General features: G+C 47.0%; 1 protein-coding gene across 1 annotated transcript; it reads left to right on the top strand.

Moving 5' to 3' along the window:
* The first annotated feature begins 7258 nt into the window (after positions 1-7258).
* On the top strand, positions 7259-11401 carry LOC136497940 (polyamine oxidase 5). Its single transcript, XM_066493839.1, has 10 exons — positions 7259-7767; positions 8973-9085; positions 9156-9244; positions 9340-9453; positions 9547-9634; positions 9719-9804; positions 9885-9987; positions 10148-10245; positions 10338-10767; positions 10871-11401. The coding sequence occupies exons 1-10, from the start codon at positions 7734-7736 to the stop codon at positions 11189-11191; spliced, it is 1476 nt and encodes a 491-aa protein (XP_066349936.1). The 5' UTR covers positions 7259-7733; the 3' UTR covers positions 11192-11401.
* The last annotated feature ends 417 nt before the right edge of the window (positions 11402-11818 follow it).

Below are 11818 nucleotides of genomic sequence, written 5' to 3'. Positions count from 1 at the left end.
AAGGCTAGTTTGACAAGGCTCCAACTCTTCATAAAAAGGCTCTAGCTCATACTTCTCTTATAGAGCACAGAAAGCTTTTAAAAAGCTTTTGAAAGAAATGGCTCTGGTGACAGTTTTATTATTTATTTATGCCAAATTTATGAGTGGAGTCAGGGAAGACATATTTTTACGATTCCAGCTCCTTACTAGAAAAATCGACTTTGACTCTTTCGGGTTTCTTACAAGCAGCCGTTTAAGTGCACCCATTTGGCAAGGCTTCGACAGGAGTCCAAACTAAAGTCGTTACAAAAGCCCTGCCAAGTGGCGTCTAATAACCTTACAGTGTCTTATCTACTATCCAAGTAGCAATTAGTTCTTAGATAGTTATCTTCTCTCCCACTAACTTAGCTAATAGTTAGCTAGAAAGATACGAGACCTTAGCTAGTGGAGGCGGGAGGGCCTGACTAACTTTACCTATAGTGGGTGTTATCGTCAACGACCATGTAGTCCGTTTACACGTTGTTAACACTACTGGTTGACTAGCCATGCCATGTCCTCTTAATTAACTGCCCGGCCCTTTAATCAACCAAGTAGTCCATTTAAGTACCAGTAGTATAGTTTAAACAAATGCTAAACAACAGATATTTGATTATTTACCTGCTTACCGGTTTAGTGAGCATTACCTGTGTCGTGTGACATCTGTCCGCGGGGCAACTCGTGCGAGCAGGCAACAGACATGCGCCCTGTTCGCTTGGCTTATAAGCCATATTTTTTCAACCAACGAATAATATTACTCTCTCACAATAAATCAGTCAACAGTATTTTCAGCCATGGCTTATCGGCCTAGCGAACAGGGCAACGGGTAAAGCGCTAAAGCTGCAACTGCAAGATACGCCTCGCCCGCGTCCAGCTCCGGACTCCAGACGTGGCCTTCAAAGGACGTTCCTCCACCTCCACATTAGAGTATAGGCTCGGCACCTAACCAACGGCGTAGGATGGAATTTGGTATTTCGGTCAGTACCAAAACAAAAAAAAAAGCGAGCTTTTCAGGACTCCATCTTGGAAAATTTGTTTTAACTAAACCACCATTTACATCACTAAATTAGTTTCATCATTAGTTTACTGACTCGGTACTCCACAAGATATCGTCGCCATGGCACACAGTGTTTCACTGTAGTAGGAGTGCTAGTCACCATCTGGTGGGGCAGATGAATATCCGCATCGCGCTGCCTGCCCGGTTCCACAACTTGTCCCGTCCACAGCACAAAGAGCAAAAGCGAACCAATTCTACCGGACTTTTGCACTCACTCGCAAAAGCGAGGAAAATCTGGATGTGGATGGGACCGACGCCGGCTCGCTTTTGCAAAAGCCCAAAACGAATTTCTACCTGTACGATGAATCTAATCGGCAGAACAAAATCTGTACCCAAATTCTAAAAGCTCCCTTCAATCATTCTGCGACGTGCCGTAGGAAAAGTCCTACAGATCACAACTCGTAAAAGAAAAAAAAAAGTTATGCAGATCACATGGGGTGTTTGGTTCACTCTTCATCTTCTAAATCTAGTCTTATTTAGTTATTTTTTATCGAAACACTTTAACTAAATGAGACTAAATGGACGTTAGCCGACCAGTTACTCAAATATTGCTAAATGGAACTAAACCTCACCTGTTAGTCAGGATTGCCTCACCTCTTAGTCACTTTGGAGCCAAACACCCCGACTAAAATGGTCTAAAATGCCTCTTTTAGTCTGTTTTAGTCCACCAAACCAAATAAGGGTGACTAAAGTTTAGGAGCTGATTTAGATAACTAAACTTTAGGAGGTGAAAACCCAACAACCCAAGAAACGTACATAAATTTGGGACAGGACCATGATCGGGCATAGTACAGCGCTACTTAGTGAGAGCTTGGCTAATAACAGAACACACTACTAAATGTTTTTACTAGAACTAATCTATTAGCCCTCTAATAATATAATAGTTGCCTACTGATACATATTTTATTATTAATATATGATTTAGTTTTTTCTCTTATAAAGATTCTGGAAGCTCAGCAATGAGCTGGTATTAAACTTACATCACATTTCTCCTCTTTCTCATTCTCTCTCCTCTATATCAGTATAAAGACTGCTAAAAAGTTATAGCCCAGCTTGTAGCCTATTTTAACCTATTCAACCATTTAGTTTATATATACTATCAATCAATTCTAGAGTTGTTTCAAGTCAAATTTTCTCAAATCTGACCTACTTTATAGAAAATAGTTCTAAGATTTATTATACGAAGAAAGTATATGTGAAAATAGATTCTATGTTGTATCTAGACATACTAATGTCGTGTCATATATACAGTAAATGTTAGTTTTTCTTGCTACAAATTCTACGGAACTTAAACAATTTTGACTTATAAAGAAGTTGATTTATGACGTAAGCAGAGTTGGTCCTAAACTCCTAATGAAATGAAAAGTTCAGTCTTTAGCCATCAAGTTTTTCTCTCGGAAATCGTGAATCACAGGCACAGCAATGCAGCATCCGACTTTTTTTTGAACTTATGCAGCATCCGACTCGATGAGCACTGAACGTGCGACAGCTAAACCATGCGCAGGTGGCCCAGCCTGCGCTGATATTTTGGGGCTTGGTTGGCGACGTCGCGACGAGGCGGCGGGAGGGAATCCTGGCGGCGGCGAGGTGGGGCCGCGCCGCCGGAAGCAGAGCACAGTAACAGACAGGCAACCGATCCCATCCAGCTCCCTTTTGCCGTCCCCTTATCATTGTGCTTTCGTCGTCCCCGGCCGTCCGGTCCAACGTGGCCTGCTAACAGGCTAACACATCTGTCTGCATCTCTCATCTCATCACGGCATCGCTAATTGCTCAATCACCAGTTAAAAATGCAGCGCAGGGCCTACAGTCATCTCACAAGAGCACTGAATCATTCTCTCTCTCTCTCTCTCTTTTAACGTAAAAGACTAATCATTCTCTGCTACGAGAAACGCTCACTCTTACATGCAACTTCTGCGTGGTATTCAGGCTTCTTTTCAGGGTTCACAAAGCCAAGTTATACCGCATGCATCTCAAGCACCGTCCACCTAAACTGCAGTTTAGTCGTTTACACCCCGTTTCTGTTTAATCGCCTGCTTATCCTGTTTAAAAGAACTGCTACGTGCTGTAACCGAAATCATGTTTGTCAGGTACTTCCGGATCTGATCCACGATGAACACTTGAAGATCATTACGCGGGCCAAGCCAACCTAATAATTCGATGCCTTTTGGGACCTAGGGTTCTACACATTTCTCCATCAATCAAGGGGGGGCAGGATGGTCACAAGTTCAGAGATCTTTTTGTGAGCGTGGTCGCGTGGAACTGCAGGATCTTCACTCACTGTTGAGCTTTACAATTATCTTTAATTTAATTCTGTTGGTAATGGGGCTTTAATTATGATTTGTACAAGTGCATCCTACTTTTTGTTAGAACGTTCCCATTTTTATCATCTTGTACGTACTGCTGGTGCAAGAATCAGGATGTTTTCTACTCCTTTCATTCCAAATTATAAGTTATTCTAAAAATATTAAAAAGTCAAACCATTTCAAGTTTGACCATCAAATATATATGATAAGATAATAACATTTATGATGTCAATATAAATATCATTAGATTCTTTACTAATTATATTTTCATAGTATACCTATTTAATGTCATAAATCTTTTTAATCTTCTCTATAATTTTGGTCAGACTTGATATGTTTTAACTCTCCAAAATTCTTCGAATGACTTGTAATTTGGAATGGATGGTGTATCTAGGATTGGCGATGGATCGATAGGTACAGATCAACAGATACTCTCCAGAATTGAACAGAATAATCATGTCATGTTTCTTGTCTGATAAGTTGTCTCTTATATCTACAACATTATCATTTAAGTTATACGATTGGAGCAATTATTAGTAGTAACCACCCCTCCTTGCCCAAGCACCCTCCCTCCATCTGCTCCACAACCTAGGGTTCTACACATTTCTCCATCAATCAAGGGGGGCAGGATGGTCACCGTTCGAACTCTCTCTAATTTACCCCCATCTCACCACCCTCTTCGTGTGTTCCCCTCGCTCCCCACCGAGGCCATCCGCCACACGTACGCCCCCACCTGCGAGCACCAGTGTCGGCGCACCTCCCTCTGCTCCCCATTGAGATATGAAGGATGTGGCTCCGGATCCGTCGCGGGTGTCCACATATGACTGACCATCACCGCCGATGCGGATGACCCTGATCTAGACGAGGACCATGTACCGACTCCTCATGGCCGCCATTCTCCTCCTCGTTGCAGGTCCTAGAAGCCTTTGAGGAGCACCTCAAAATTGCAAGTCCCAAAGCAACCATTCGTGGCGACAGGGGAAGGAGGAGCTCGTCGTCGACGTGTATGTGGACGACTTGATCGTCACCGGCGCGCGCACGGAGGACACCAACAGCTTCAAGCGCGGGATGGCGGCTCGTTTTCTAATGAGCGATCTCAGCGCACCCTCCTACTACCTCGACATCGAGGTGAGACAGGGGAAGGAGGAACTCACGCTTGGTCAGAGCACGTATGGCCTCCAAGCTATTGGAGTGGAGCGGCATGGCTGAGTGCAAGCCATGCGTGACTTCGATGGAGGAGTGGCTAAAACTGACGAAGGCCAGCACCGCGGTGAAGGTGGATGCAACACTTTACCGGAGCATCGTGGCGGTCTGCGCTACCTAGTCCACACGAGGCCAAACATTGCGTTCGCCGTGGGCTACGTCAGTCGCTTCATGGAGGATCCCAGAGAGGATCACTGGGCTACGGTGAAGTGGCTACTACGTTATGTTAAGGGGACGGTAGATCATGGGATCATCTTCCCAAAAACTGGTTGAAGTAGGCTGTAGCTCACTGTGTTAAGCGATGCAGACATGGCGGGGAACATCGATAGACGACGAAGCACCTCTGGTGTGCTCGTCTTCCTCGGGTCAGCTCCAATTTCATGGCTGTCGCTAAAACAGAAGGTGGTGGCGCTATCTACGTGCGAGGCAGACTACGTAGCAGCAGCCACGGCGGTGTGCCAAGATGTATGGCTGCGCCGGCTGCTGGGTGAGCTGACCGGTGCGGAAGCTCACCCATCAGCACTGATGGTGGACAACTAGCCCGTCATCGCTCTCACGAAGAATCCGGTTCTGCACGACCGGAGCAAACACATCGACGTAAAGTTTCACTTCCTCAGGGACTGGGTCGATGGAGGGCAGATCGTCATCGAGTTCGTCGAAACTGGTCGGCAACTCGCGGACGTTCTCACCAAGCCGCTCGACAGTCTTCGACTCACGGAGCTGAAGGAGATGATCGGCATGGAAGGGTTACAAGGATAGCAGTAGGATTAGGAAAATATTGTTAGATAATCTATTGCTTCCTTGTGTGAACACACATCAAGGGAAGGCGACTGCCGAAAAGACCCCCTGTTGTGGGACTGTTGCCGCTGCAGAGGCAGGCGCCGAACGGCTCACCTGCCCGCACTGTAGCCACATGTAGGGATAGGCACAGAAGTCAGTCCTGCTATGTTATCTAGTTAATGTTGCAGCATGTGCGCTGTACTAGTATTAGATAGATAGAGTTGTATATATAATTTGCCACTGCAACTCAACAAAGAGAGTTCAATTTTGTCATCTCCTATACAGGACTCTGGCCAACGCTGGTATTTATACTGTGTGTGTATACTTAGTTCTCCATCTTCTTCTACCTCTAGTCATAGTGTATGGTCGGATAGCCTCGGTCGCGCTCGGTCGTAGGTCGGCAAAACTAGTGAGTGATAGACTCACCTGAGCCTGGTGATCCAGATCAGCATCGTCGTCGGATCTGGTACATGCTCTAGGTATGCATGACGAAACTGGACATGGAGAACCACGAAACATGTGATAGTTGTGATGATCCCAAAGGTTAGCACGCGGAGATGGATCCACGAAAACCACGGAAACACCAGCGGACGCCATCACGCCACGCATACTGTACGTGCTGCTTGTCCGGACCGGACCAGATACGACGTCCAACACGGCAGAGTCAAGCAAGCCAGGGCGACGCTAGCTGCAACTACGTACTCCGACATGGCCGGGACGCTAGCTATATATAAAGCCGGCCGGAATTATTGATTGGCTCATCAGCTGCCTCGACCACACCGTACCGTACGTGCATGTACACAGCTAAGCTAAGCACACGGCGCCTGTTGTCCTGCAACTTGGAACGGAGAGGATAACGGGAGCTTAAGCGGTGGATCGAGTCTATCTTGATCTTTGCATGCATCGATCGAGCAGGTCAATTTCCGGCCACCGGCCACCGGCCACCGGACCACGTACGTACTGTTGGACGGAAGCTGGTGCCTCTTGCTCTCCTGGAGCTTAACGGAAGCTGCTGCTGCTGTCCACTGTCGTCGTCGGCACTCGTCGGACGCAGGAAAGAGGCGGAGGCAAGATTCTCTTTCTCTAGCTAGGCGCGCGCTGACCGCCGTCGAGGAACTGATCGTGGAAGGAAGGGATAATGCACCCACTCACCAAACTCCGCCTGATGCGAAATTTTTGGCTTTTGGTTACGGTAGCATTTTCTCTTGTATTTGTCAAAAATGTCCAATTATAGGACTATTTAGGCTTAAAAGATTCGTCTCAGCCAATTATGGGCAAACTATGCAATTAGTTATTCTTTTTATCTACATTTAATGCTCTATGCATATGCCGTAAAATTTGATGTGACGGGGAATCTTGAAAATTTTTGGATTTTGGGTGGGATCTAAACGGAGCTTTACTCGTTCTTGCATTCCAATTTCCAAACCCCTTTCTTACTCCTCCGTCTGCATGCGATCCGATCCAACACCAGGTAATAAAGTAGGAACGACGGACGACGTACGGCCCGGCGGTCCACCTCGCAAATTGGAACGAAAACCGCCAATTTGATCGCCGAATTTGGCACAGCCACGAATTCCACGTCTCTCGGCACCCACGGTCTCGTCGGACCACGCCACGCCCCGGTGGCCCGGGTCGGAAAAGTGCCCGTCTCCCTCAGGAGACAGGAGACAGGAGCCAGCCAGCCAGGCGTGAAGGAAACCTCGTCGTCTCGATCGTCTGGTGGATCCAGATACGTGACGCTAGCGCGAGACGCAAGCGCACGCAGCCGCCCGCCCACCCGGTCCAGCCAGCCTCACCCTAGGGGACCAGGGCTTGGCAGCTGGCCGCCCGCCCCTGCACTGCAAACGGGCACGGCGGAGCGCCCGGGGCGAGGCCTATAAAAGGCGCGCCTCCTGCACGCCACCACCGCAGAGGCAGACAGAGCGAACGAGCCCGAGCCGTGCCAACCAAAGAACCACCCCACCCACTACCAGCCCGCTTCCTTGTCCCTGCCCCTCTCCTCTCTGTCTCCACCGCTCGCTCGGCTCGGCTCGGGCGGCGTGGCTCCGAGGGCGGGAAGCGCGGGCTCGGCGGGGCGACTCGCCGGCGGCGACCTGCAGGTTTGGGTATGAGAGGGGTCACCCACGCGGCGCCCACCGCAAGCGCCCCCTGCCCCATCCGCGGACGACTCGTCATGGACGGCCTCCTCATCTTCGTCTTCTACCTCTCGCTGCCTATACGTGGCGGCCGCGACCACTCGTTAGTCTCTAATTGTTAGCCGCCGCCGGTCGGCACGCCCCCTACGCACCCCGAAGCTTTGCGCTCTCGATCGTCTCGTCCACGGTCTACGCACGCCGTCGCCGCCGTCGCCAGCCTCACACACAGGATCAGGATCGATGGACCAGCCACCGAATGGATTCGCCGCCGGAGGTGCGTGCCGTGCGGGCATCAACCAAATCACTCCTTTTTTCCCCCACCTTTTGGTTTGGTTTGCTTTCCTTCTGAAATGCTCCTACTTAATTACGTCCATTTGCGTGCGATGGTGCGATTTTCCTTTGATATATACGCGATGCTACGTTATTAGGACTTAAGAGTGAAAAAAGAGTTTGACGTCCCGCAAAGATTGAAATCTGCTGCGCAATTTGAAAATGTTCCGTCCTGGTATATGTAGTAGCAATAAGTTAATTGAGTTACGCAAAACGCCTCTGTCACGGACTGCTGTCCTAATCCTTGTGGACTGTGTTGTGACAGCTTAGTGCCTTCCCCAATGCTGAAAGGGCAAAACGATGATTATGGGGACAAGAACTATGATTTGATTACCTATTTTATTATATATATTGGTTGGTGGGGGCCCCTTGATATATTTCAATTCAGGTCCGGGGAACAAGATAATTATGCAAACAGGGGGGGCCTTTCTAATTTGATTGACCACCTAAGTCATTCTGGTGACCTCACCTAGTCACCTGAATCGTTGTAGTTGTAGGGTACATACCGAAAAGTTATTTGTCGATCTGCAAGAATCTAGAACAGAGAATATTACACGGAACCTGTATAGGGAATGAGGAGGAAACTTGCAAGTGAAAGGGACGTATGAGTAGGCTCCAAACTAGATATCACTATGTTGTCATTTCTCAAAGAAAATAAATGGACTTCTGCGCTCCACAACTATCCACGTCAACTTGCTTCCTTGCTCTTGTTTGCAGAATATCATCTCCACCGGTTCATCCAAAATGATGCGCATCGATGAGTTCTTCAGACCAAGTATTTTATCGAAGTCCAAAACAATCACACCTTTTTTCACTAATCAACCAGAAATGATAACTTACCCTGACATATATTCCTAAGATTATCCTGACCCCATAATACAATACAACCCCCTTCAGCTAGCCACTGCATGCTAAGACAGCCAAACTTTTCCTAGCTCATAACTTAACCATTAATTGGTCAAGGAAAATGATAGGGATAGTTACCCTGAATGGAGAAATTGCTATGTGATTATTCGGGCAGATGGGTGAGAAACATGTGGTGCTAGTTACGGTTTTAATGCCTTATTGGCTTTATATATATGTTATAAGTTTCTATAAATTAAAGTTGATGGTTCTTATGCATTGCTCACCGTTCTTGTTTGCCATCAGGTTTCTTCACGCACATGGATGGGCAAAACCGTTCTCCCCCTTCTGTAATTGTAATTGGGGGAGGGATTTCAGGCATCGCAACCGCACGTGCTTTGTCTAATGCTTCATTTAAGGTAAATTTCTAGTTTACATTCCACAAGCAGCTCAGTTGTTTGATGCTCACATAAAGTCAAACAATTGCAGGTCACACTCTTGGAGTCGAGGGACCGACTTGGTGGCCGTGTGCACACTGACTATTCTTTTGGTTGCCCAATTGACATGGGAGCATCATGGTTAGTTGCATAACAGAGCCAATTTTTAGTTGCCTTTATCCACCTTGTCTTGAATTTGGTGCAGTATGGTCTTATGCTTTTATCTTGTCATTCAGGTTGCATGGTGTTTGCAATGAGAATTCTTTGGCGCCATTGATTAGGATGCTTGGGCTTAGATTATATCGCACAAGCGGTGATAACTCTGTTCTGTATGACCATGATTTGGAAAGGTAATAGATAATTCATAATTGGCAAAACGTGTGATCTCTCTTAAGTTGATTGGCTTCCCTTCCTTTACAATTACGATTTTTTTTATTTTTCAGTTATGCTCTATTTGATAAGCATGGTCAGCAAGTTCCCCAGGAGATAGTTAGCAAAGTTGGGGAGACATTTGAGAAAATTCTTAAGGAGGTACTGCAGTCCTTGGCACTTATATATTGTCTATTCAATGCTTTTGTGGAACTATAATAAGCTTACTTCTTGTTAATATTTCAGACTGTCAAAGTAAGAGATGAACATGCAAATGACATGCCTCTTATTCAAGCCATGGCAATTGTGCTTGACAGGAATCCACATATGAAGTAAGTGGAACTTAGGATCCACCTGATTGTGTTACAGGGATTTGTCAGGTCTTTGATGATGTGCACTTTTTTTTTCACAGACTGGAGGGCCTGGAATATGAAGTATTGCAGTGGTGTATATGTAGGCTGGAGGCATGGTTCGCTACTGACATGGACAATATATCTCTGAAAAATTGGGATCAGGTATGCAACGCGGAACTTCCAGAAACGCACATGCCCATACAGGATATGCTTTATTCTTTGCAGAATCAATTCAAGGATGAGTTCATTTGCCAAACCATATTCTCAAGATCAGCAAGCACACACTTGCATGAAAAGCGTGCTGAGCTTTGCAGATTTGCAGGAACATGTGCTTACCGGTGGACATGGTCTTATGGTTAATGGCTATGATCCTGTCATCAAAGCTCTCGCTCAAGGTCTTGATATTCACCTCAACCACAGGTGTGCAGAAGAACCATGCATGTAATCCTTCCGTTGTCAAATTGAATCCCAAATAGTTTCCTCATTACCTCTTCTTTCTTTTTGATCATCAGGGTCACAAAGATCATACAGCGTTATAATAAGGTTATTGTCTGTGTGGAAGATGGGGCTAGTTTTGTTGCAGATGCTGCTATAATAACCGTCCCTCTCGGGGTACTTAAGGCAAATATCATCAAGTTTGAACCTGAACTACCAAGAGAGAAGCTTTCAGCAATCGCTGATCTTGGCGTTGGCATCGAGAACAAGATAGCCCTTAAGTTCAACACTGTATTTTGGCCCAACGTTGAAGTGCTTGGTAGGATCGCCCCAACGTCAAATGCCTGTGGCTACTTTCTCAACCTGCACAAAGCCACAGGAAACCCAGTCCTGGTATGCATGGTAGCTGGAAGATTCGCATACGAGATCGAGAAGCTATCGGATGAAGAATCCGTGAACTTTGTTATGTCCCAGCTCAGGAAAATGCTACCGCAGGCAACTGAACCGGTAAATCAAGCACAGAAAAAACACATACTTCCAGTTCCAGTCTCTGTATGATATCGATGATTCGTAGCTATAGCTCCTGACATTTTTGGGTTGTCTTCTCCAGGTTCAGTATTTGGTTTCACGTTGGGGCAGTGACCCAAACTCACTTGGTTCCTACTCGTGCGACCTGGTGGGGAAACCAGCTGACCTGTATGAAAGATTCTGCGCTCCGGTGGGCAACCTGTTTTTCGCTGGGGAAGCCGCCTGCATCGACCACTCCGGATCAGTGCACGGAGCTTATTCGTCAGGCATTGCTGCCGCAGAGGACTGCCGAAGGCGTCTCTCTACGCAGCTAGGCATCTCCGACCTGTTCCAGGTTGGCAAGCTTATTGTGAGGGAGGAGATGACTGAGGTCATGGTTCCCTTCCAGATATCCAGGCTGTAAGAGAAATCTATTCACTGAATCACCGTGTTGTGTTGTGTTGTGTTGTGTTGTGTCATCCTGAAGCGGCGGCAGAGAAGGTTAACGGTACAATATAGCTGCTTCGATTCGCGGCATATATTGCCTTCAAAACTGTTGTATTGTCGCATGCAGTTTGTTGTTTGATGTGTAACTCTGTCTAAAATAATTTAAGACCTTGTTGTTGGAATATTATTCTATGGATGCTGTTGTTCGTCAGTGACCGTAGTATTGGTTTAGGTCCTGATGTAAAACCCGAAAAAGGGTCCCGAAACACAAGAAGCCATAGCGGCCTTTCTTTCTTTCAGCCGGCGCCGCGGCAGCCAGCACTGGAGGAGCACTAGACGCCGCGCTAGCTAGCTGCTTTCCGGTCACGCCAAGTCGCCAATGTATGTCGTCATACGGCACTTACTATTATTAGGCTAGCTACTAAACCAGATGATGCAGCCACTCAGCAACTAGCGCGCCGTTGGTTGCTGATGATGACCTCCCTCCAAAGACCACCGGCAGAATTATTGGCGGCCGGCCGCCGGCCGCCGGCCGGGAGGGGAATTTGTTTCCGTCCTGGTGCGCATCTGGCCCATGCTGCATGTCTCCGTTCCAGCATTATCA

The sequence above is a fragment of the Miscanthus floridulus genome, chromosome 12, assembly GCF_019320115.1.
Source record: "Miscanthus floridulus cultivar M001 chromosome 12, ASM1932011v1, whole genome shotgun sequence".
In the NCBI taxonomy this organism is placed as follows: domain Eukaryota; kingdom Viridiplantae; phylum Streptophyta; class Magnoliopsida; order Poales; family Poaceae; genus Miscanthus; species Miscanthus floridulus.
Note: the sequence above shows the minus strand (reverse complement) of the source record. Positions and strands in the feature narration are given on the sequence as shown.